The sequence below is a fragment of the Sphaeramia orbicularis genome, chromosome 15 (genome assembly GCF_902148855.1).
Source record: "Sphaeramia orbicularis chromosome 15, fSphaOr1.1, whole genome shotgun sequence".
Lineage (NCBI taxonomy): Eukaryota > Metazoa > Chordata > Actinopteri > Kurtiformes > Apogonidae > Sphaeramia > Sphaeramia orbicularis.
Genome location: NC_043971.1, coordinates 38308555 through 38336475, shown reverse-complemented (window position 1 = coordinate 38336475; position 27921 = coordinate 38308555). Strand labels below are relative to the sequence as shown.

General features: G+C 36.2%; 1 protein-coding gene across 1 annotated transcript in view; it reads right to left on the bottom strand.

Moving 5' to 3' along the window:
- The window catches only part of LOC115433889 (coiled-coil domain-containing protein 172), a 29855-nt gene extending 4219 nt beyond the window's left edge, over positions 1 to 25636 (bottom strand). Inside the window, exons 1-6 of the mRNA XM_030155446.1 lie at positions 25558 to 25636; positions 25313 to 25398; positions 18356 to 18472; positions 14753 to 14918; positions 13012 to 13113; positions 9965 to 10067 (exon numbers count right to left, since the gene is read on the bottom strand). Of these exons, the coding sequence (XP_030011306.1) occupies positions 9965 to 10067; positions 13012 to 13113; positions 14753 to 14918; positions 18356 to 18472; positions 25313 to 25398; positions 25558 to 25636 (653 nt within the window). The remainder of the gene's footprint in view (positions 1 to 9964; positions 10068 to 13011; positions 13114 to 14752; positions 14919 to 18355; positions 18473 to 25312; positions 25399 to 25557) is intronic.
- Between the last annotated feature and the right edge of the window lie 2285 nt (positions 25637 to 27921).

The window sequence follows — 27921 nt, the reverse complement described above, 5'->3', positions numbered from 1 at the left end:
GTTGCGCTGACATCATCCTGAGCCTGGATCCAACTGAAACTAGTCTCAAGAGAAAGAATGCAGGAGGGAAACCAAACCAGAGGATGATAGAAACAAACACGCCGCAGCTTTGGCCATTGTAATCCATAAAATCAGTCTTTTAGAAAAAAATGTACTGGTGTTGGTTACAGTCCACATGCAACATTCATCATATTCATGTTTACTAAATGAACCAATGGGATTTGGTTACAATGGTATGGCTAAAAAAGAATATATTTGTATGTATTTCCTACTTGATAAATACTGGGGTAATCATAAGCCCTGATCAAAAGTACAAGGTGTCCACAAAGTCTCTTTACAATTTAAAATATTTATTACAAAAGCAGCTGATGAGATATGTCAATCAGATTTGTTCTATGTACTCCTAATTACTTAATCACATTGCATTTGAGTCCAGTTGGATCATTGGTCCATTTTTCTTCAATGAGAGCACAATTAGTGTAAATGTTGACCTTTTGACTGAATATGTGTCACCGTTAACTGGATGACCTTCAACCAGTCATCATTTTCCAGGTAGATGGTGCACCACCACACTGGGGTCTACATGTAGATGGGTTCCTAAATCAAACATTTCTAGACCGGTGGATTAGAAGGGATGGTCCAATTCCCTGGACACGTCGTTCAACAGATATCACTGCCCTGAATTTATTTCTGTGGGGTTATGTTAACCCTTTCATGCATTCACTACAGTGGACAGTTCTTCTCCAGCTGTTCTCTTGTATATTCATAGGTTTTGTTGTTTTAGTTCCATACGAGCCAACACAGTGGACACTCATGCAACATCCCATAATACACTGCAATTCATACCATTACTCTAACTTTGCTGTTCTTGATAAACCTGATCTGCAGTAACATGTTTAAGTGTAAATCAGTTGTTATTTGTTAGACAAAAAGAGTTGTTTTTTGCATATTATATGAGGTAATAACTAGCATTAGAGTATGGTAAAATGTGAGAAAACATCAAATTAGCAGCCTTAAAAATTTTTTATTTCATTGTTTTCATTTTACTTTCTGATATTGGGTTTTAAATACATATTTCTTTACTTAAAAATTAAATGCATGGACATTTTTGTAACTCCATGAAAAAAAAAAAAACTCGATTGCAATTTTTTTTATGCCGAAGGAGGTATAAAAACACTCCAGAAAAAAAAAAAATCTTGACTAAGGTTCTCATAATTAATGCATGAAAGGGTTAAAGGAGTGATATTTTGGTTTTTAAAATGGAATTATGCATTTTAAAACATTTCCCTGTGGTCTACATAAACTGTAAATGCTATAATTGGGTCTGAATTCTTCATTAATTCAACTCCACAGGTCCATCTTCAACCCTATTTCTGAGTAATGACACCAGAAAGGTTGTTTTGAGCCCTTTAAATGCACGTGACCCCACCCTCTCCAGGTGGTTGACTGTGCTGCTATGTCCCATTCAGCCACTTGTGTTCATTAATACAACCGACAACTGAACATTTTAGGTAATCAGCTCATATTTTCAGTATGGACTACAACCGCCGCTGCTGATAAACAATTATGGCGTACTCGGAGAAATGTTCTTCGGAAGTCTTGACCTTAAACATGTTGTAGAAATCCACTCAATTTTTGCCGGAATGAATATAAAGATAGCTTTGCAGCACCTGGAGGCTTCAAATTCAAACTTTTGAACTATTAGGGTCCAAATACACAAATAAATGTACCAAAGAGTAATAAAAGTGGGTTTAGCAAAAAAAATATTACCCCTTTAAAGATATTGTGTATCAAGCAAAGATACAGGATATCAATGATCTGAAGTAAAATATCACTGATGCCATTGACACCATTGATGAGGCTAGACACAGCCAACAAGGAAACAAATCCAGTACCGTCTGGATGTGCTTTGTGCAACTAATGGGGCCCATATAGAGGTGGATTAAATGAGGCAAAAAAACGTAAATATCTACTTTTCATTTTGTAATAATTTCCACAGATTTGTCTGTTCATTTGCTTTTGAAATAAATTAGTTAAATTGTAAAGAGACTTTATGGACACCCTGTATAGTCAGTGACTTATTATATACAGTGACAAAACAAGTAAATTAAACACATCACTGGAGTAAATATTGGTCATTGTGTCAGCCTACAAATCCACAGTTTCCCAGTTTGAGATCAATAAAGTCTGTCTGTCTGTCTATTAGGAAATTATAGTGTTGTAAATTATTGCTTGGATGGCATGTGCTAGCGACTAAATACAAAACGCTCTGGATGTAACTTCAGTCACACAGCGAATATGTCTCAAGTATTTGTTGTGAAAGAAGCCGTAGATTTCAGAGAAGCTGCAGCTGACAATGTGTGAATCAATATTTGTCTGTAACACTCATGAGTAAAGGTACAATTTTTAACCCTCAGTTACATAAACAATACTGACGTCTGAGGCACTGTGTAAGAAGTTACACTGATGCTTCTGAACACCTTGAAAACATCTTAACAAAAATACAGTATGATATCAAAAAGAAGTGTTGGTAAAACATAATTATCTCCAGGTCATGGTTAGAGCTGGTAGAATGTTCTGTGGAAGAGGCGTAGAAGTGTCAGAGTCCGTCCTCTGAGAGTCTTTTGATCAGGACAGGTGTCAGTTATCAAGAACTGTCACACAACATGAGAAAAAATGATCGATTGTGTCGACCAGCGTCTATTTATCAGTCCCAACGCTAACTCAGATGCTGGTAGATATACAGATATCAAGACGGATTTGCTACATCAATAATAAATAATAAAACAATAATAATAATAATATTAATAATCATCACCATCATCACTAGCTAACACTAGTACATGCAGATGTATGTAGTGCAATATTAAACTATATTAACATAAATTGTGTCTTATTTTACATCTTGTTTGATAGTCAAATATTCATTTTACTGTCCAGACCTACTATAAAGATACATACTTGCAAGTAAGCAAATATGAGGGGGCTTCAAAAAGTTTGTGAAAAAGAATATCTGGAGAAAAAAAATGGTTTAAGTTGTGATGTTTAATTTTCAACATATGCCTCATCTAGGTCAATACACTTCTGCAAGTGTCGATACCAGCCTTTAAGTCCATTGGTGTAAAACTGAGGGCCATGCAATTTAAACCATGTCAAAGCCATGTTCTTTTTCCACTAACTTTTCGAAGCCCCCTCATAAAATAACAGAATAAATTAGAGCTTTGTTGTAAAAACAAAAATAGGACCGATGGCCCTGTATCTCACCGGCATTTTCAGTCAAGAATCAAAAACAAGGTGAATTTGTGCGGGTGTCAGGTTCTGTCGCTAAGTTAAAGTCTTGTGGTCTGGATGCAGGAGATCAATCTTCTAATAGAAGTGGGTGGTACTTTCAGTGGAGGAGAACTGAACTAATTAAATGAAAGTCCACATATGACTTCCTATCAGTGCTCGATAGTAACTATATCAATGTTTGTAACCATTTCCGTGGTATAAGCCATCAATTATGGCCCATTATAAGTAAAGGCAAATTCTTAATACTTCAAAAATGTGTCAAAAATCAAAATGTTTCAAAACTGTCAACAAATTTTGCAGACAACGTCCCAGTAAAGCTACATAAAATGCTTGAAATAAATCTGACATGTGGTTTTGGAGAAGAAGATCATTGAAATCTAGACACTGGTGACATTGAGTTTGACCATTCAAGGTCACTCGAGGTCAGACGTCATGGACCCAAATGAACATCCATGTATGACTTCCTATCAGTGCTCAGTAGTAATTATATTGATATCTGGAACCATTTCCATGGTATGAGCCATTGAAATATGGTCCATTATAACTAAAGGCAAATTCTTAAGACATCAAAAATTCGCCAAAAAAAATTACAATATTTCTCAAAACGGTGAAGAATATTTTTAGATATTGTCCCAAGGAAGCTAAAGAAAAAAAATTAAATGAATCAAACCAGTACTTTTGGGGAAGAAGATTGATGAAATCTAGACACTGGTGACCTTGAGTTTGACCCTTCAAGGTCATTCAACGTCAACGGTCCTGGTACCAAATGAAAGTCCTTATATGACTTCCTATCAATGCTCAATAGTAACTATATTTATATCTCTAACCACTTCCATGTTATAAGCCATCGAAATGTGGTCCATTATAAGTAAAGTATAAGCAAATATTTAATATTTCAAAAATTCAAGAATCAAAACATCTCCAAGCTGTGAACAAACTTTCCCCAGCGGGCTGATGAGCTAAAAACTAACTTGCTAGCGGTGGAGATATCTAAAGCTACTTGACGCTGTTGCTTTGATTCAAGATGTTACAGATGAATCTTAGACAACCTTCTTCTTTTATTGGAAGTTAATGAAACAATAAAACAGCTCAGCTCAAATTGCATTTTCACGGTATTGTTTTAAACTTTACACTCCTCTGTGAAACTTAGAAATCAGATTTTTAGGTGAGTGTAGCATTTCTTAAACAGCCGCGTGATGCTTCGTTTCGGGTTTGTCCTTTTTAATACAGGGGGGTTCCACAGATTTATATTAGATTCCTCCAGAGCAGTGACACCTTTAAAGGGCCCATCACTAGTAATACACCAGTAATATATCAATGAAGAAAATCCTACTCATAAATCATCAATCCTGGCTTATTGACTGAACGCTGCAGGTATCATCCTACTGTGACAGTGAACCGTCCGCCCCAGCAGCTGCCCTGTTTTGCACACTGAACACTTTTTAAATGACTGTAGCACTCATTCAAATTGACACGCATTCAATTTCCAACAATCAATAAGCGGAGAGTTAAATATGCGCTTTAAAGAGACGCTGCAGTGGCTGAGGACTAGATTGATGGTTTCAGTTCAGAATGGATGATCATAAGAGGGAGCAAGAGAGAGAGAGGGGTGGGGGGTGGCTCTCCAGCCCTCCCACCCTCCCAAAGCCACATCCTCAGCACTTCCTGAGGCTAATAAGGCTGGAGGGTAATGAAGGACCTAGTATGTGTAATGAGGCTGATGGATGAACAGGACATGCAAGCCACATACATGATTTAAGACATGATGGGGAAAAAAGAAAGGGGGCAGCCTTTGAAAAAAACAAAGACAAGAGGAGAGCGCAAATAGGGCACAGGGAAACAGAAATGAACGTGCAAAACACAGCGTTAAATGTAAAAAATGCAGAAATTGAAATGAATCAGTGATTTGTTAGGAGTTAAAATAATATTGTTTAAAAATGTCGACCTGTCAAATCGTACACGATCTTTTCTAGACACAGATATGGGTATTTGTTAATTACTTCAAATCCATAATAATTGTAGAGTGGACATCATCCAAAGTAGTGGCATCAGCAATAACAATGACCTTCTTTCCTGGAACACTATTGATCTATGGTCTAATTAAATAAAGGAAGCCTCTGCTGAGAACTGAGGCAGACCGGGAGACCCTCCATTCATATTCATACTTAAACAAATTCCTATCAATCTCCACCAGTGTTTCCCTACTCGTGTCTACCGAGTATGGTGTCCAGATCTGAAGAGGTAAAGCTGTTTTAAGTTTAACCAAATGTGCAGCTTCATAATATATAGAACTCACTGTCATATGAGGAGAAGAGCACAACAAATATTGGATTTTTGGTGATGTCAGTATAATGGAGTTTTACGTTTCTGATATACACTATATTGCCAAAAGTATTTGTTCACCTGCCTTGACATGCATATGAATTTCAGTGCCATCCCATTCCTAGTCTATGGGGTTCAATATGACGTGGGTCCACCCTTTGCAGCTATAACAGCTTCAACTCTTCCGGGAAGGCTGTCCACAAGGTTTAGGAGAGTGTTCATGGGAATTTTTGAGCATTCTTCCAGAAGCGCATTTGTGGGATCACACACTGATGTTGGACAGAAGGCCTGGCTCTCAGTCTCCGCTCTAATTCATCCCAAAGGTGTTCTATGGGGTTGAGATCAGGACTCTGTGCAGGCCAGTCCAGTTCATCCACACCAGACTCTGTCATCCATGTCTTTATGGACCTTGCTTTGTGCACTGGTGCACAGTCATGTTGGAAGAGGAAGGGGCCAGCTCCAAACTGTTCCCACAAAGTTGGGAGCATGGAATTGTCCAAAATGTCTTGGTATGCTGAAGCATTCCCAGTTCCTTTCACTGGAACTAAGGGGCCAAGCCCAGCTCCTGAAAAACAACCCCACACCATAATCCCCCCTCCACCAAACTTTACACTTGGCACAATGCGGTCCGACAAGTATCGTTCTCCTGGCGACCTCCAAACCCAGACCTGTCCATCAGATTGCGAGATGGAGAAGCGCGATTGGTCACTCCAGAGAAGGCGCCTCCACTGCTCTAGAGTCCAGAGGCGGCGTGCTTTACACCGCTGCATCCGGCGCTTTGCATTGCACTTGGTGATGTATGGCTTGGATGCAGCTGCTCGGCCATGGAAACCCATTCCATGAAGCTCTCTGCGCACTGTTCTGGAGCTAATCTGAAGGCCACATGAAGTTTGGAGGTCTGTAGCCATTGACTCTGCAGAAAGTTGGCGACCTCTTCGCATTTTGCGCCTCAGCATCCGCTGACCCCGCTCCGTCAGTTTACGTGGCCTACCACTTCGTGGCTGAGTTGCTGTCGTTCCCAAACACTTCCACTTTCTTATAATACAGCTGACAGTTGACTGTGGAATATTTAGGAGCCAGGAAATTTCATGACTGGATTTGTTGCACAGGTGGCATCCTATCACAGTTCCACGTTGGAATTCACTGAGCTCCTGAGAGCGACCCATTCTTTCACAAATGTTTGTAAAAGCAGTCTGCATGCCTAGGTGCTGGATTTTATACACCTGTGGCCATGGAAGTGATTGGAACACCTGATTCTGATTATTTGGATGGGTGAGCCTATACTTTTGGCAGTATAGTGTATGATGATGATGTAAAAATGAACTGAGGTGAATATCAAATTTTATATCACTGTTTTGTAATGATCCCTCAAATATCTTTATCAAACACATGATATATGAGCAAAAAAATTCTGAAAAAAAAAATCTATGTTGAGAGAAATTAGATAAAAATCATCTCTGAGGCATTTTTGGAAGCAAAGATAACAATGAACATAAAACTAACTAATGCAATGCAGTGATATTTATCACAATATAAAACTATATAATGACATTTCTCATTATTGTTTTGTATCCCAGACCCCTGTTAGAAAAGAAACACCTGAATCCAACATGTCCCAATGCTTTTGTCCATATAGTGTAATATTGTATTGCTTATGGAATATCTCCACCCAGTTCCTATGTAATGTCGATTTCTACTTTTATTATTAAACACAACGTATGACTTCACTGAAACCTGCATGTATTTATTTGTGGGGAAGTCGCTGGATAAGCACTCGGTTTAAATGTGCTACTCTTTGCACCTCATTCATTTTTCCCCCACGAGCCTCCCTGCATCAATCGCATTAGCTTCAGATACTTTTTCTCTCTTGTTGACGGCATGAAATACGGAGGAGATCAAAGCCTTAATTAAGTTAAATGGTCCTAATGCTTGGTTATTTACACTTCTAGATTTGGACGGCGGCCAGTGGGACACAGAGACACAAACACCAATGGTAGCTGGGTTTACTAGTCCATTCAGCACCTCTCGTCGTATTAATCAGATCAGTCCTTTTCAAAGTCGATTTAACGTCACAAGAGTGGCAGCTATTAGCGATAGCACTGATACGGCTTTTTTGTTTTTTCTCGTTTAATCAGCTGCGTTAAAGAAAGCCGTGGAGTCACAGTGAGCAGAGGATGTATTTACACAACCTTCTGACAGACTTCTCCGACACAAAGCTAATTAAACATCACAGCTATTCAGCAAAGGAATATTTAGGAAGTTTTAAGGAAGCCTCAGAGAAAAAACTCTTTGAGCTGCTAAATAGTTCACTGCAGTATTAGCATTTTGTTTTGTTCTTTTTTTTTTTTGCTCCATTGTGTTTGTTATCTCCCTGTTGCATTTACTATTTATTCTTTTGTGTCTATATTAATATGGAAATGATTAAAAATATTGCGGTGTGGTGTTCTCCCACAGACCATGAACACTTTAAAATATGACCAGGATTTCACAGCATTTAACACTATTATTTTTCAGTAAAATATTATAATTCAGAATCCTCTGTGACATTACAACAAATTATTATAAAAATGACTGTACCCTTGGCTTCTGAAGCATTTCACTAAAATAATGTAATCAAAACCCTCTGTACTATCACAACATATAACTGGGTGCTTCTATGAAACTGGTCCCTAAAAACAGGACATGGTGGCTAAAAATTCAAAAAAGATGTAGACTAATGTTATGAAGCAAGTTTGGAAGCACTTTGGGTCTATTTTAAAAATAAATATTTACTGAGATAAAAGACAAACTATTTTTCAGATAAAACACATTTTTACATTACTTTACATTATATATTTTTTTAATTATGCAAGGCAGAGTGTTTCACAAAAATGGCCACTATTGCAAAATCATTTGCGATTTGTATGTGTTTAACTGGGCAAGTTCCGCATGTAACGCCAGTGGACACAATGGGTTACACAAAACCTGGAATGAGACTGAGATTCATAAAAAAAACCCACATGTCTGGATTAGAAAAACTACTAGGATCTTCAAATTTAACACAGTGTCTTTATTTATAGCGCTATATAAGACCATTTACAGCCATGTATTCAAGATAAAATGCAGTGACACCTTGGTAGTTTTCCACATCCCAATTTTAGTCCTGTTTTTGGCACCAATATTTTATTAAAAATTCATAAATTTTAGGATGGCTCAGAGCAAGAGTATAATTTTTTTTGCATTTACCTGAGGTCATCATTAGGTACATCCTGAGGGGAAATTTGTCTAAATTTCTCTTTTATCATTGAGTCTAAAAAAGCTGGAAAAGTGCCAGGTACCAAAATGAACCCAGTTTCATAAAAGCACCCAACTGTGAAAGCCAAACAATTCAAAGCACATGGTTGTTTATCCTTTCAGAGTTTCCATAGAGCTAAGGAAGTGACTGGCTCCCTTGTTAACTACAGATAATGAATGAAATACACAATAAGCATCTCCTTGAGCATATTAGTATAAAACATCCCTGGCTGTTTCACTGTTAATGTATTTTGTATACCATTCTAGATACTTGATATTCCCAATAAAGTTTGCTTTAAAAACACACACACACACACAAAAAAAAAAGAAATACAGTTATAAATAAATGTCACATTATGAAAAGATTATGATGTATAACATGTTATATTGAATCCACCTCAGGATATCAGCAAATGATCAAAGTTATTTGCATGAACAATTTTCCCTTTGCTTTATATAAACATAACATGCTGCACAGTTTTAATACCCCTATATAATAATGATAATAATAAAATGCACACTGGCAATTACAAAAAATTATTTAATATCTAAATAATTGTCTACAAGGGAAATCAAGGTATCTTAAATGTACAATTGTTTATTAAATGAATCAGATGTTTCTAGTTTGTCTCTTCTATATGATACATTTCAAAATTGAGAAGAACAATCTCAATTCACATCATGGGTCATTATAAAAATATTGTGATGTGATGTTCTCCATCAGACTAAACACTACATGGACAAAAGTATTGGAACATATTGAATTCAGTTGTTTCTTTTCTTAACAGGGGTATGGGATACAAAACAATAATGACAAATATCATGTCTGGAAATATTGATGTTTATATCTCAAATAAGTATGAACAGGACATCTTACAGCTGTAGCCATAATGTGTCCCAATATTTTTGTCCATATAGTTTATAAGCAGCAATATGTCTTTGCATTTACTGGTTATTCTTTTGTGTCTACATAAATATGAAGATTATGTTCCTGTACTGTAATGCAGTTGGTAGTAAGTCAAGTGTACTGTCCCTGTGTGTCAAATGTGTGATGGTGCAGATGGTTGATAATACTCACCTGTGATAGGCGCTGTCAGTGAGAGGTTTCTGACTGACGAACAGGCTCTCTTCTCTCAGAGATGTTGTCACGGCTTCAGCCTCGCTCAACTGCGAATCCAAATCTGTCATGAGCAGTAAGTCAGTTACGGGATGGATGTTGTGACAGAACGCAGATACAGTCCAGGTGTGTTGGTAAGACATTTGTTTGTGTAACTGATAATAAAGAAAACTGATATGAAAAAGTTTGCATCACAAAGTGGAGTAACTATCACTTTTAACTCTTGTCTTTCAGTGTGTGTTTCCTTACAGGGCTGCTCTCAGATAAATATAAATAGAAGCGCAGTGTTCATTTCAGTGACTCGCTGCTGTCAAGGATCCTGATTAACACACTACCTTAGGAGTAACGGATTTCCTCTAGATTACAGTTAAATAAGACTTTAAAAATTTTCATTAACCCATAAAGACCCAGTGGTACTTTTGTGTCAGCTTCCAAAATTAATTTGTCTCTATATTTAACCTTTTTTAAGTGATTTATCACCATTTACTGTAATATTACCATCTTTATTTTAAGTGTTTTTCAGTATAAATCATGTATTTTCCTATATTTAATTCACTGATCATATAGATGTTCACTGAAGCTCAAAGTAAATTCAAAGGTTATTATATCAAAACAGAAAAAAAAAATTGTGAAACATGACTTTTCCAGCAAAAATATCATTAACTAAACTCCAACCACTGTCATTTATCAAACTCCATGGATTTTACTGGTGAATTAATGTTGTAGATGACGGTGTTTATACCATAAGTACGGACCCTCTGAATGTCCAAATGGGTCATATCTGTTGACCATGAACAGATGATAAACTGTTTTTTACAACAATTATTTACATGGATTGATAGGATTAGTGGATCAACAGGTATTAAACATTGTAGATCATTAGATGCTTTTGGTTGATGGTGGGTGTTTGGGTCTTGATGGGTTAAAACCATTATGAGTGCAATTTCAATCAATCAATCAATCAATCAATCAAATTTTATTTATATAGCACCAAACCCTAACAAAAGTTATTTCACGACATGTTACATATAGAGCCAGTTGAAACCAGACTCTCAAACCAATTTACAGAAACCCAACAGAATGCACAAAGATGACACGCAAACTTGTGAAGCGTTTCTCATTTTCCTTCTAAATGTTCTAGATTAATCAAAACTACCGTATTTTCTAAATCAGAGCAGAACTTATACATGTTTCTATTTACTATCACTGTCAGAAGACCCACATCCAAACATGTACACTCAGCATGGCCCCTCTTATCTCCACTTTATCCATAAACTGAGACAATGTCCCACCTTTAGATTTGAACAGTTTTAATCATCTGCACTTTAGTCTGTTTAATTAAATGAGCTGCAGTTCCACTGACTGACCACAGGGTGGCGAGTTTGACCAGTTTAAGTGATGTGGTTTTGTCTGAATCTGGAAAAATGACAAATTAACCCTTTCATGCATACTGGTCACTACAGTGGACAGCTATTCTACAGCTGTTCTCTTATATATGCATGGATTTTGTTTGTTTGTTTGTTTTTGCACATATCTTTATTAAGGTTTGAAGACACTACATATCTTTTCTGACATGAATTGGTAACATTGTGTAGATCTCCCCTGAGCATACTCTCACCCCCAGAACTACAAGCCCCCCCCCCCCCCCCCCCCCCCTAAGGTTTTCACTCAATTTATCTGTAAATACATGTTTCTTCGTTTCAAAAATTAAATGCAAGGTGTCCAGCTGAATGGACATTTTTGCAACTTAATGTAAAATAGGTTCGTAAGATCATTATTATTATTATTAGTAGTAGTAGTAGTATGTCTTTTTTTAACTTTATTTTTTGTTTTTTATGTATTTATTTATTTATTTTTCATAAGAAAATTTTCAATTGCATTGTTTTTTTCATGCCTAAAGAGGAATAAAAACACTCAGGAAAAAATCTTGATTAAGGTTCTCATAATTCGTGCATGAAAGGGTTAATATAATATTCAGAGGGAAATATCAGACAGACTTAAAGTGCAGCTTATGTTTTTAATGTGGGAAGAAAACGCCATTAACTCCATTATAAGTATATATATATAGCAGTGCGTTGACCCTGGTCATATTAATACCGATATCTGGGGACTGAAGTTAGTAAATGCATCTGTCCTGTTTTTAACTTCACTTCCCATCATGCAGTGTGGTACTGCGCTTCCGGTCAACCGCACAACTTGATTGTACGGTTATTGCATTCCAAAATGACTAATATCTCCAAAAATATTGGTCCTATCAACTTGGGACAACAATGGGTCTATTCCACAACTGTAGATACCAAATTGGCCAGTTAAAAACGTCTCACTTTCTCACAACTGTGCAGATACACACACACAGACGCTCTGAGACCTTCCAGTATAATGACATAGATACTGTGCGTGTTGTGTTCACTACTCACTGGTGACTTTTATGGCAGTTTTCTCACTACTCGTGCAAATCTAATGTCTTCATTGTCCAACTATCTAATATATTGTCCTGTATAAGGTGCAACAAACTTCATCCAGTCCCAAATACACTGATCTGCTGTGCTTTGGTCACTCAGCCCACATTGGATTGGATTAGATAGAACTTTACTGATCCCTTGGGCAGAGTCCTCAGGAAATTGAGGGCTTTAAAAGTGAGTCTGAAGTTTATGAAGTTATAACTTTGTAAATGTAACTTCAAAATCTATGTACATTGTGCATTTTAAGATCTAAAACTCAGATTACTGAATTTTGAAAACTTTAAGGAACATTACAACCAGAAAAATTGTTTAAATTTTTTTAAAGAAAGTGATTTGGCAATAGTGCTGTGTGGTATAACCAAAACTTTGTATGACTGTGTATATGGTTAATATACCAGCACTTACCTATGTATGAAAAGGAGCATGAAACAGTCATAGCATAGGGGGTATTCTAAACATTCTACCATCTTATTGAGCTGCACTATGTCGTACTTTTACATGTTCATTCTGAACCAAAGCCTGTTACTTTAACGTGTTTCATTTTACCTTTCACCATATTCTTCAGCTCTTGCAGTTCAAGCTGCAGCGCTTTCTTCTCCTCATGTAAAGACGTAATGTGCCTGTTCTTCGTTCTCATCTGCTCCATCTCTGACAGTAGAAGAAAAGAAGCACCACATCCCAGTAACACCTCACAACTACTGTTTGATCTACACTGAACAAAAATATAAACGCACCACTTTTGTTTTTGCTCCCATTTTTCATGAGCTGAACTCAAAGATCTAAAACTTTTTCTACGAACACAAAAGGCCTATTTCTCTCAAATATTGTTCATAAATTTGTCTAAATCTGTGTTAGTGAGCACTTCTCCTTTGTCCTTTGCTGAGATAATCCATCCACCTCACAGGTGTGGCATATCAAGATGCTGATTAGACAGCAGGATTATTGCACAGGTGTGATTTAGGCTGGCCACAATAAAAGGCCACTCTAAAATGTGCACTTTTACTGTATTGGGTGGTCCAGGGGGGTCAGAAAACCAGTCAGTATTTGGTGTGACCACCATTTTCCTCGCACAGTCTTCTTCATGAATTCTCTGAAACAGCTTTGGAGATGGCTTATGGTAGAGAAATGAACATTCAATTCACAGGCAAAAGCTCTGGTGGAGATTCCTGAAGTCAGCATGCCAATTGCATATTCCCTCAAAACTTTTGACATCTGTGGTATTGTGCTGTGTGATAAAACTGCACATTTTAGAGTGGCCTTTTATTGTGGCCAGCCTAAGGCACACCTGTGCAAAAATCCTGCTCTCTAATCAGCATCTTCATATGCCACACCTGTGAGGTGGATGGATTATCTCAGCAAAGAAGAAGTGTTCACTAACACAAATTTAGACAGATTTGTGAACAATATTTGAGAGAAATAAACCTTGTGTGTACACAGAAAAAGTTTTAGATCTTTGAGTTCAGCTCATGAAAAATGGGAGCAAAAACAAAAGTAGTGCGTTTATATTTTTGTTCAGTATACAATCAGTGGGTGAGGCGAACTCATTACATTTATGTTTCTAAACAAAAGACAACTTTTTTTTATAAAGATGCAACCTGGACATTTTTAAAATCCATTTTAACTGTACAAGAATTCAGAGATCGCTGTTCTCTTTAGTCCACATTGAACACAAGGTGAAGACATTAGCTCATATTACCAGAGACAGCTGTGGCATCACTCTTGTGGAAGTAATGAAGTGAAATCCAAATCAAAGTATAATGTGTCATTGAAAGTTGCTACAATATCAGCAATAAAATATATAAGCCATTGCCACTGTATTTTCTGCAGAACTAATCTAAACATTATGAGTGAACTCTGCTTCAGTTTTGTTTACTCTAAATAGACTTGGCTATACTTCCTAACTGTTCCACCTTTTTCCTGAACTTGTCTGCAAATTTTAACCTTTTGACATTTACATTTTTTCGTTGACTCTGCTACACATGAATGGTCATATGTTCTCAAAGAGTCTCATTAGTGCTACAGAGGCACATGGGACACAATTTGGACTAACAGTGTTGTTATGAGATCATAATACTGCTGTATTTCATTTATTTAAGGACTGTAAATATGTTTAATACAGAGCTGCAGCCAAGAATGATCCTATTCACTGTTCAACTGCCAGTTACTTTCTTGATTAATCCATCTTAATTTTGACTATAAAATGTCAGAAAATTGGGAAAAATAATTCATGATAGGAATCAATTTGCTGTAATGTGTGACAACAGCACAGTAGACACTGATTTATGACCTTTGTGTAATGATTCCACTTCTCTCTCCAGGTCCAGGATCTCAGTGTGTGTTTGGTTCTTAACCACTGCCTCTCTATTCCCACAAAGACTGAAGTCACTGTTGAACCCTGAGATCTCCCGAAGAAAGTTTTCCTCCTCTTCTGCAGACTCCTTTTTTATCTTGTCCTGGATTGAACGGGCAGATAACAGGAAATTCTCCTGTTAATTATGCAAACAGAGCTGCTTCATATGCAATTACAAAACAAATGTTCCCAAACTTGGTTATATTACAGGTCGGTTTAAAGGAAAAGTTGAGGCTTTGAAGTATTATTTCATATTTTTTGTTTGTCTCAGTTTACTAAGGCTTGTGTCATTATTTGAGTGGAAATGTAATATAGTATGACTTCAACTGTTTGACTGCATGACAAAAATGTGTCATTTTCATTTATGCACGTTGATTAGTCAATCAGTATACAGTCCCTCCAGGAAAATGCGGGCAAAAATCTTTGATTATGTGATGGAATATGCAGGGGTTTTATGTGATTATGAAATTGTGGGAATTCCCAAAAAAATGCACGAAATTTCGAGCAAGTTGCAAAAATATGCGGGAACTGGAAAAACATGCTTTTTAATCAAAAAACAGATCCTTCTCCCTGTTCCAACTAGGCTACTACCAAATGAAAAATGTCTAATTACGTCCTATGATAAGCAAACATAAAAGAGGCATACACTACATCACATTACTTTTCAAAATAACTTTATGACTAATGCTTTGTTTAGACTCACATTACAGAAATACATTTTGTCCTGTATTGTTAAATGTTAGAATATAAAATTTAATCTAAAGTCTGTTATGTGGGATGGAATTGCTAGTTCTACGTACAATCCTCCTCCTTTATCTGGGATTGGGGCTGGGAAAATTACCCAAATGATCCTTAATTTATTTATTTTTTCTTAACTTTGGTTTAGTTTCTAACTTTATCCTCCGCTTAGGAGCCTACAGCAACTCACAGTAATACATGAGCATTTTTTGCCATAACTATAACACTTTAAACATTTTTTTGTACAGTTTTAATTCCACAACATTAATAATCTAAATGGCCCAAAAAGAGTCACTGTCAATGACAACGTAAGAAATGATGGTAACCGGTCTTGCCCTAATTCAGGTTCATTGTTTTTTTTCAGATCCCCCTCCTCAAATGCATTGATTTATTTTAGTGTAACGGAAAAAAACATGTACATTTACATCCCGCTCTGTAAGTGAGAGTGAGCTCAGTGGCATTTGCACACACTATTCACTAGCAGTGTGGACGTGGAGTGGTGGGTGTCCTACTCTGAGTGCAGCTCGGACTACTGTGCGAGGCTACTGTGAGACTGACCGCCTGAGTGCTGTGAAAGGGGGGAGGGGCTTATGGCAGCACCCACAGTTCATTGAGGACAGTAACTGCAGAATGATACACGCTTTCACGTCAGAGTCTCTAAAACACCAGAAAAGTCTCCAATAACACAAAAAAGTTGCTAAATTGGTCGCTAGTTACTTTTGAAAAAAAAAACAAACAAAAGTCATCAACAAGATTAGAAAAGTCGTCAGATTTAGCGAGAAAGTCGTCAAGTTGGCAACACTGATTTACCTTCTGTGGACGTGCAACGTCATCGGTTGCATATTACATTACTACCTGTGTCAAGTTACAATGCAATATTTTTTAAACTTTAGGCGGAAAAATGCATTATGAAAAATATTTATGAAAAATAATAAAATAAATAAATAATTATGAAATCATGCGAGCCCCACATATTTTGTGTATTTTGTGTGGAAATATAGTATTATTGCAGTGAATATGTGCCCTTTTTGAAAAAATGCAAACCCCTGCATAACATGTGCTATTTGCGTGATCATGCATTGAATTAATTACGCAATCACATAATCATGTTTTTCAGGGGGGACTGAGTATAGACACTTGATGAATATTACATAATTGAATGAGAATTTATCAAACCATGTAAAAAAAAATATTAGTGATCTAAAGCTGTACTATTTCCCTTGGTTTGTCATTATGTTAAACCTATGGAAAACTTGTGACATTTTACAGTTTAATGCTTTAATTTTTAACATTTCCATGTTAAAATATCTGAAAACAACAATGCTTATATAAGATATTTTGTCAACTTGTATATATTACATCAAATGTTAAAACATGTCGTGTTTAGATTAGGACAAACATGATTTTATTCAAAGTAAAGGATCTTTTGGTTCAAATGTCAGTGACGTCACATCTCCTTCATGATAAAAGTAACTTTTTGATCATTTATGACATAATATGAACATATGTCACTGAGTGTAACACACAAATGTAATGGTCCGCTCCGACGTGGCCGCTGACCCCTCCCTAATTCTAATTCACCTGCTGTGTGCTGCCCAGCTGCAGCACCTTACCATTGGGAGCGAATGTAAGAGTCTCCTCTGCGGCTGTGCAACGCCAGATCATTTCAGCACATCGCCATAACCTGGACTACATCACCATCCTGTTCCTCTTCACTCTACGGACTCAGACTTCAACTCCCCTCAGGTTTTTGTTTGTTAGCATTATTCTTATCGAAGTGGCTATTGCCACGGTACTGTGGGACTACTTTCTCATTTGTCTATTACCACAGAGCCAATCAGCACCCTCATTCTATCATGTGTAGACTGGTAACCTGTCAGCCTGCTACCACAGTACAGTACACAGTACTGGCAAAAAGCATCACACATGCCGTGTGCCTCTCCGGTTACAGGAAAAGGCTAGGGAACCAGTTACTGGATGTTGGTTTGTGCGTCTATTCACACTTTCAATTTCAGCATGCAGGCAAACGACATGAAATGTGGCGAGTGTCTTGCCTCATATGAGGATTTTGCCCGGGTTTTTGACGAATATAAATCAGCTGCTGGGACAACGTTCAGAGTGCTGAATTTGGATCAGTTGATTGGCTCTGTGGCGATAGACAAACTGATATTTTGTGCCACAGTACTGTGGCAGCAGACATTGCCTATTCTTATTTTTCTGTTCAGTAAACACCGTGTCTCCCTTCAGCACCGTGTGCATGAGTCTGTTCATTCACTACCCCGTGACAACATACACACATGATGACTTCCTAAACTCTCATCTACAAATATGGTGCAAACAACATATTCCATGATCCCTTGCTACTAAGCATCATCAGCAACAGCAACAACAATCATACACTCACACTTTAATTATTCTATAATTTCAGCTGCTGGATTAGACAAGCCCTTATTGCAGATTCAAAAATTCATCTATTTTTTTCATTGTCAAGTCACAAGATGCACAGACATAAAGAGAACAAAGAAGAATAAATAAGTGATATAAAAGATCAGCTATAATAGAATATAAAAGATGTAAATCAAATCTATTTACAATAGTAGCAGTCATGCAGTACAGTAACAGTTATGAGGTGAGAAGGTGCATAATGGAACAAAACAGCAGCTATGATAATTATCTCTCAATACAAACAATGATGCTGAAGATGAATAAAGTTTACATAGATTGCACTAATGAAATTGTTCAGGTCTACACGCATTAACAGCATGAAATGAAATACATATATTGATTCAGACTTAAACCCACCAGACGCTCCCTGAGGTGGCCCTTCTGGCAGAGCAGCTCCTCCATTTTCTTCGACATCTGGTCTTCAGATTTCTTCATCAGATCCCGCTGCAGCTTCATCGCAGACGACTGCTGAGCCTGATGCACAAAAAGGTGAATGGAAAGTTAAGACATACCTGACAGACACATGCATGATATGTTACATGTGGGATATATTAAGTCCCCAGGAGGAGGAGGAATGAGATGAAATAAGAGAGAAGTACATTTGTATAATCACTGCATACACACATTCAAGATACATGAAATTAACTGCAGAAAACCAGTTAGTCCACATGAAGTATATATTTAAAGAAACCTCTTCCTTTGTTCAGTTTTAAAACCATATCTGTCTGACTTTTTCAGTCCATCTTTGTGCGCTTATATAATTTCTTTTCATACTTATCTTTAGTTTTCAGCTTCCCTTTAACTTTTGTGAATCCAGGGTGCAAAACAAAAGAGAGAAAATTGCCAAATTAAAAGGCAAATTCAAGATGGATGTTTTCCAAGTTGCCTCAGGCATCACTTTCAGTATAGTTCTTAGTCAGTTACTTAAACTGTCAAGAAAAAAGCAAGTGTATTGTTTCTTATGCGGTAGTGGAGGAGAGCTGTACTTTTTCAGCATGCACAATCGGCCTCTGAGTTTTTAAACACTGTAATTATCTTAAGACAGCTCTTCTAAACTGCAAGATGTTACATCATGTGAGCTGTAAACACACCCTGTGTATTGTATCTGTATGATGTAAACTGTTTTAATATTCCATTCTTACACGTCAGGAAAAAAAAAATTATCCCTGTCATGTGTTTCCATGCTGATACCGCCGGGATCATCACATGACTGTATTCAGCTTCGTTTTCCAATTAGTCGAAGTAATTTGATCTTTTGATGCGATGTCCACTTTCACAAGCACAGGAAGAAGTTAGCAATATTTCTGAAAGGTCAATGAGCTCGCCTTTGACACCATACCTCACACATGCTAAAAGGTTTCTCTAATGTTATCCGGTGGAAATTAGCCATTGATTTTACGGTGGCACTTCCAATTGATCCTTCAAAGTCTCGATTAAACGTATGAGCGGGATCAAGTGATTTAAATCATAAAGAAGATCAGCTCATCAATACGCCAATATGCACTTGCTCTCTTCATGGGAGCTGTAGCTACTCATACAATATACTTCCTCAAAGCTGCACATCTGATATGCAGATTGTATTATTAGCTTCTCTTTTTATACTTTACAACAGAAACAAATATATCAAGTATAAAACAATGGGTTTCTCTAAAAGAAGTGGAAAAACTACTTTTTTTGTTCAAATAGCAAGAAAATTGTAATACCTGTTTACTGAACAAACAGTAAAGTGGTATTAGTTGGGTTTAGATATTTTCTTTATCCATGGTTATGTGAAACTGGAGGGTTTAATCCAAATACCAGATCATTTTATAGTGCAATACTGACAGCAAGACACAGAGTTTGATGCTATTAAAGCAAGAGAAGGCATATTCATCTGACACAACACACACAACAATATACAACCCATATACAAACACTGTTCATTAAGAGAGGAAGTAAGATAAAATGACTGTTGAGTTGTATAAGTGATCCTGGAACACAAATAATCTAGAAGGTACGTGTGTATAACAGTTGTTAAAAAAATCTGATCTTTCAATCACGTTATATCTGCTCTTTCACTTAAATATTGACTTTTGTTTTAATGTTGGAAAAATCCTGATGAAGAGAAACACATAGTATGAAACAGGCAAACAAAACATAATCATTCAACCACGACATAAACTTTTATCTGACTGTTACTCAAAACAAATATTTGTAAATTCAGTTCACAGAGACAGAGGCAGTATTGGCTTGGATCAGAATCGGTGGAAGGAGAGACCAATAAAGCAAAATATGCTTGGCAGTTTAATCAAAAATCTATGTTGAAATTGTGTAGTGAGCACACACACCCCCAATTCTACATTTCTAGCTGAATGGCCTTGTGTGCCTGTTACTCTTTATGACAAAGTGACAAATACTGTAATCAAAAAAGCATATTTAACCCATAAAGACCCAGTTCTACTTTTGTGGTAGTTTCCAAACAATTTTTTTCTCTATTTTTAACCTTTCTTAAGTGGTTTATCAACATTTATTCTGATATTATGCTCTGTATTTTGCATTTTTCAGTAATAATCAGGTATTATCCTATATTTAATTCATTGATCTTGTAGAAGTTCATAAAAGCTTAAATTAAAGTTAAGGGTTATTATATCTAAAACATAGAAAATGGAGGAAAAAAGGACTTTTTCAGTAAAATATATCATTAATTGTACATAAAATAAGTTCCTACATCCATTGTCATTTGTCATACTCTACGGGTTTTACTGGTGAATCAATGTTGTAGAAGATGACGGTGTTTCCACATTCACTAAGGAGCCTCTGAACTGGATGGGTCATATCTGATGACCATGAAAAGATGACAAACTGCATTTTACACCAGTTATTTACATTCATTAATAGGATTAGTGGATTAACAGGTATTAAACTTTTTATATCAGTAAATGACTTTGGTTGCCAGTGGCTGTTTGGGTCTTTATGGGTTAAGAGAAATCAGAAATAGTAAATTGGAGTATCACTGGCTGTGTGTAGTTGCATCACAAGCATCACATTTTGATGCTCCCTTCTGTATAGAAATAACACAATGTTTTAAATATAAAAAGCGTGAGATGCACTTTCTTTGCCATGCATTCTTTGCATCTATGTCTCTTATTCTGTGGTCTTCTTGAAACTTAAAAAGAAAACACATGAATTGTTGCATTTTTAGATGCTCTACAGCAGGGGTGTCCAATCCTGGTCCTCAAGGGCCAGTATCCTGCATGTTTTAGATGTATCCCTTTTCCAACACACCTGATTCACATGATAAGCCTATCATCAAGCTCTGCAGAAGTCTGATAACGACCGTCAGGTGTATACTAGAAGAGTGAAATATCTAAAACATGCAGGATACCGGCCCATGAGGACCAGGATTGGACACCCCTGCTCTACAGCAACAATGCATATGTCTATTCCTGTACTGATGTCACATACAAAAAGGTAAACATTAACCTACATGTCGAATATGACAACACTGTTACTTGCGCAAGAATCTCAGATTAACATTTATCTTGGAGGCACAGTTCAAAGTCAAAGTGAATGATATGAAACCATGTAGAGGAGCCAGGCTGCACAACTACCAACTCCAACTCAATCATTAAATGTGCAAACCAAACAAGCCCTAACTGCTGAAATACTACCAAAATCCAGCTATGCTATTACAACAGGCCCATTCTAAGTACACTTAAAGCTATACTGTACAATGGGGCAACTTTACACTTTTGTTTTGTCATCTTAAAATGCTCCTAAAAAGCATGTGGTAAACTAAAATGTAAAAGAAATCCACCAGGTTTTGAAACTCAAAAAGGTTTAATTACCTCCGCCAAGGAGGTTATGTTTTTGCCAGGGTTTGTTTGTCTGTCTGTCTGTTTGTCTGTCCATTAGTGTGCAACATAACTCAAAAAGTTATGGACAGATTTGGATGAAATTTTCAGGGTTTGTTGGAAATGGGATAAGGAAGAAATGATTAAATTTTGGTGGTGATCGGGGGTGAGGGGGGCCCACGGGGGGGGCCACTGATCAGCCTTGGCGGAGGTCTGCGCTCTCCGAGTGCTTCTAGTTGTCATATATTTCTGACAAAAGCCTGACCAATCATTTTATTCGGTCCAAATAAAATAATTGGCTGAGCATCCTGTCTATCAGTCATCCATTGCCGCATCCCGCATCAGTTACCAGTGCCTCTGAATCTGACTTTTCACTAGCACTGCTGCTCCTGTCAAGGGGTGTGAATGGACAGAACTCAAATGCATGGTGTTGAAGGGAAAAAATGGGTTTCTTAACAGAAACAACAACCAAGGGGAACAAACAGCAAAACCCAATGGCAGCAGTCAGAGTTTGGTGAATGAAGGATGGAGATAAAGTCCGGGAGTCGGGCATACTTGACTTGGCAGACATGTCCGCGGAAAGCTAAATTTTTATGCCTACGCAGACTCCGCATACACGTACTTGGTGTCATACAATGTAGGATGATGTAGGATGATAAATGTATGACTATGAAACCTCAAATGTCCACGGACAGCGCGAGGAGTCTGCATGCTCACAATGCCCCTGACTCTGGGAGCCATTATTATAGATGATGAGGTGCAGTGAACACAGTGATCCACAAACCAGACCCTTACACACAGGGTCTCCTAAGGATAAAGGAGTCTAGCAGGTGGATTGCTGAGTCTGTGTCTGATTGCTGAGGGAGGGGTCCGCGTCCACACCGGAGTGGACCATCTCACCTCTGCCTCTGCCTCCACTCCCACCATGTGCTGTGAGGAGGGGAGCATCAGAGCTCAGGCAGGGGGAAGTGGGCAGGGTTTGGAGGGAGGTGGGTTGTTCATAATCAAATTTTTACGAAGTGCTGTGCGACATGCCAGATTGGTAGGTAAACCTTAAAAAGCACCAATAGAAATGAATTAAGATATCGCACTAAGGGACAAGTAGCAACAAGTGTTCAGAGAACGCAAACCTCCGCCAAGCACCCCGAACGGTGTGCATGTGTGGATCGACTATTTCTTTTTAAATTAAACAGTTTCAAGGTTGTTCCATACATAAGAAAAAGTTGAAGCTTGGTACCAGTCATGTGTATGTCAAATTATATTAAATTCCAATCAGTATTTGTTGAGTTATAAATGGGATTTTCCATGTTGAATTGAAATGTCCACAGAGTCCACATTCCACAGTGGATGTGGATAATTTTGTGCCAGATACAAGATATTGTTATAAGCTACGTGTGTATCAAATTGGAAGCTAATCAGTCGTTTTGAATTTTTTATGAATTTTCAAAAATTGCTCAATGATGAGAGATAGGAAAATTTGAGATTTTGTGACCTTGCTGTGACCTTCAACTTTGGCGTACTCGGCCCTAAATTTAATGGGTTCGTCCCAGGGCCAAGGCCTATCTGCGGGTACAATTTGGTAAAGATGGTTGTAATAGTTTTCCCATAAAGTTGCTCACAAACAAACACGCAAACAAACAAAGCAAAGTGATCACAATACCTCCTGGCAAAGGTAATAACTAGTCAGAACTTTTAAGATTAGTTACCACCACTGACTTATGCTATCTCTTGGTGTATGTATTACTCTTAAAAGATAGGACTAATAAGCATAGCTCAAAAATGCTAAATATTAGGGGTGACGAGATCTCGCGAGATGAAATCGTGACGATATTTCTTGTTTAAGTGAAAAGATGTCTCGCGCTCACAGGGCAGAAGCCTTTCAGACTGTGAGCTACTGCAGGCCAGTCTGGAAATAGTCAACGGCAACAGAATGACAGACAAGACATGGACAATATGCTAAGCTAGGGCTGTGCAATTAATCGAAATTCAATTACGATTTCGATTATTACACGCAACGATTACAAAAATTATGTAATCGAGAAAAAACGATTATTAATTTTGAGTTGTTTTAATTCACGCGCACGCAAGCTACCATGAGCTGCTCTGCCCCGCCCCCCTCTAAGCTACTGCTGCCTGCTAGCCGGCAGGTCCACCCCAAGAGTAAAGTTGTACCTAGCGGTCTGGACAAATGGCACGAGAATCACAGCAGAAGTGCTTGGTAAACAAAAAGGCAAGTCAAATACAATTGTATGGAATCACTTTGGGTTTGATGAAGAAGACGAAGAGCAAAAACACATCACGTGCAAAAAGTGTTTCGTAGTTGTGTCCGCACCGACCGCTAACACAACAAACCTTTTTAACCATCTTAAGTTTAACCACCGCCACCTTTATCGTAATCTTATGAAAAACTAAAACGCATAAAAACAACTTCGCCCGCAATGCAATCTTCAGTCTCCGAATCTCTTTAAGCTGTAACTCCCGTATTAACCTAACCCTAACCTGTATAACCTTAACGTACGTATTCTAGATGGCTGATGTATACAGAAGGCCTGAACTGAAACCTCACGGCACGCCACTGAATTTACTGTTTCATACTACATTGAACATACTTGAATTTACAATTTGCACTTTATGTGAGTTTTTTTTTTTTTATTGCTACAGTTCTATGGCAAGTCTATAGCAGTTTAATTACAGTGCACTATTTATTTACAAAAGGAAACATACTTGAATTTACAGTACACTTATTTGCATTCAAAGATTTTTTTGCTTCATACAAAAGTGAACATACTTTATTTTAGTGGTTAAAAGCTTTATTTATGTTTAAAGAGTATATTTTACATTGCTTTTCAAGAAAAAAAATAAACAACTTTAAGGTTAACAAATAATCGTTTTTAATAATCGTGATTTCAACTATTGCTAAAATAATCGTGATTTTTTTTTTTTTCTATAATCGAGCAGCCCTATGCTAAGCACTGTAAGAAAATAGTATCTCACACTGCGGCTAACACACATAAAGCGTCACTACAGCTCGCTTCTAAAATCCACTGAACCTGTGATTAAAACGACTATAGGCCAGACAACTCTGACAGACACCTTTGCACCTCAACCAGAATCAAGCACTAGAGCCACGGCAATAATGAGAGATATAAGTGTTTTCATTACAGCTGATATAAGGCCATTTTACAATTTTGCACATATTGTTTGCACATTAAAAAAAAAAAAAAAAAAAAAATTATATGTGGTAAAAAGCTCATGCATGTATGCAAGTTATACACCATTTCAAAATGCACCTACATCATTTTGTAACTTTATTTAATTTTAAAAAAAAGTCTGTTTGTCCAGTCATATATTTTGGCCTTGTTAGTTTTCTGAAAAGTAATGTGAAATATCGTCTAATCTCGTTCTCGTGAACCCAATATCGTGTGTCGTCTCGTGATCTGAGTGTATCGTCACACCCCTGCTAAATATTAAAACACTTTACCTTCTCATCAAGTTCCTTAGTGGTCTCATCATACTTTTCAGTGGTGACGTTGATCTTCTCTTTGCATTGAATGATGGCTATGTTTACTGAAAATCAGAGTATTTAATTATAGAACAAAACAATACCTGGAAATGACAAACAGTTCATTTTATGAGGAACTACAGCGCTACATACAGTACACCTGTGATAAAGTAATACTGTAATGGGTGTTTCTGAAGGTTAACTGGAAGATAAAAACAACTCACCTTCCTTTAACTTTTGTTTCTGCTCGGTTAATTGATGCTCAGTGAGAAGTATTTGTTGAAAGAGTGTATCCAGACTCATAATGAAATGTATGGTTATAAAAATACAGAGTAAACTACCTACTAAATACTAGCACCTGTAGTTTAGCTAACTATGCTAGCTAGCAATGACGCAGATACAACGCACTGGCCACGCCCACTCATGAATTACGTCACATGATTTCTCCTTTTTCCAAAACCAAATTAATTTCTGTCTGAAATATGTAACTTTTGTCATTCTTGGTCTGAAACTACTCTACACTTATTCTGTCTGTGTGAACACTCTTCTAATTTTTGGTCCAAAATTGAAAAATATATCATATCTAAAAGTAATGAAAAGATAACTATAACATCCCAAAATGTAATTACATATTTTAAACATGACATTCACAATTTAGAATTTGTTGTAAATTTGTTCGTTTTATTTGGAAAATTTCATATACATAAAAATAAATATACCAAAACACACCTACATTTTAAAATCTTCCTATCGGAATTTGAAAAATATATTAAATCTTTAGAATTTATCTATTATTAAAAAAAAAAAAAAAAAAAAAAGCTCTAGCACCCTGGCTTTTTATAAACAATTCTTTAATATTGACTGAACCTTCTGTTGCATTTATTTATTTATTTTTGTTGGATTTGTTATTTTTATTTTTTTATTTACTTTTTTATACTATCATTTGTATATGATGCTTTGTGTCATTGAATCTTTGCATTATTTTCTTAAACTTATTTGTTCAAATGCTTTGTCCTTTTTGACATCTTGTTTGTTCAAAATTTATGTATTGTATACTCAAATGTTTTCAATAAAGTTGGAAAAAAAAGTTTGAAATTAAAAAAATAATAATTTCTGTCATCAATTACGCATACTGTTGCATGTAAATATTTATATATTGTTATAACAAGCAATAATAATATGTGGTAAATTTATTTTCTAAAGTTTTAGTACACTGCAGCTAAGCTAACTGCAAACTAGCTTAAGTCCTAGATGTGTTTACAAACAGACATTTAGCACAAGCATCCCAGTTGGGAAGTATGTACGGTGAATTGTCAAATCCCAAAATGTAATTACATATTTTAAATATGATATTCACAATTTAGAATTTGTTGTAAATTTGTTCATTTTATTTGGAAAATTTCATATACATAAAAATAAATATACCAAAACACACCCACATTTTAAAATCTTCCTATTGGAATTTGAAAAATATATTAAATCTTTAGAATTTATCTATAATAATAAAAAAAAGCTCTAACACCCTGGCTATTTATAAACAATTCTTTAATATTGACTGAACCTTCTGTTGCATTTATTTATTTATTTATTTATTTAGTTAGAGTTGTTATTTTTATTTATTTATTTGCTTTTTTATACTATTATTTGTATATGATGCTTTGTGTCATTGAATCTTTGCATTATTTTCTTAAACTTATTTGTTCAAATGCTTTGTCCTTTTTGACATCTTGTTGTTTGTTCAAAATGTATGTATTGTATACTCAAATGTTTTCAATAAAGTTGGAAAAAAAAGTTTGAAATTAAAAAAATAATAATTTCTGTCATCAATTACGCATACTGTTGCATGTAAATATTTATATATTGTTATAACAAGCAATAATAATATGTGGTAAATTTATTTTCGAAAGTTTTAGTACACTGCAGCTAAGCTAACTGCTAACTAGCTTAAGTCCTAGATGTGTTTACAAACAGACATTTAGCACAAACATCCCAGTTTGGAAGTATGTACGGTGAATTGTCAAATCCCAAAATGTAATTACATATTTTAAATATGATATTCACAATTTAGAATTTGTTGTAAATTTGTTCATTTTATTTGGAAAATTTCATATACATAAAAATAAATATACCAAAACACACCCACATTTTAAAATCTTCCTATTGGAATTTGAAAAATATATTAAATCTTTAGAATTTATCTATAATAATTAAAAAAAGCTCTAACACCTTGGCTATTTATAAACAATTCTTTAATATTGACTGAACCTTCTGTTGCATTTATGTATTTATTTATTTATTTATTTTTGTTAGAGTTGTTATTTTTATTTATTTGCTTTTTTATACTATTATTTGTATATGATGCTTTGTGTCATTGAATCTTTGCATTATTTTCTTAAACTTATTTGTTCAAATGCTTTGTCCTTTTTGACATCTTGTTGTTTGTTCAAAATTTATGTATTGTATACTCAAATGTTTTCAATAAAGTTGGAAAAAAAAGTTTGAAATTAAAAAAATAATAATTTCTGTCATCAATTACGCATACTGTTGCATGTAAATATTTATATATTGTTATAACAAGCAATAATAAT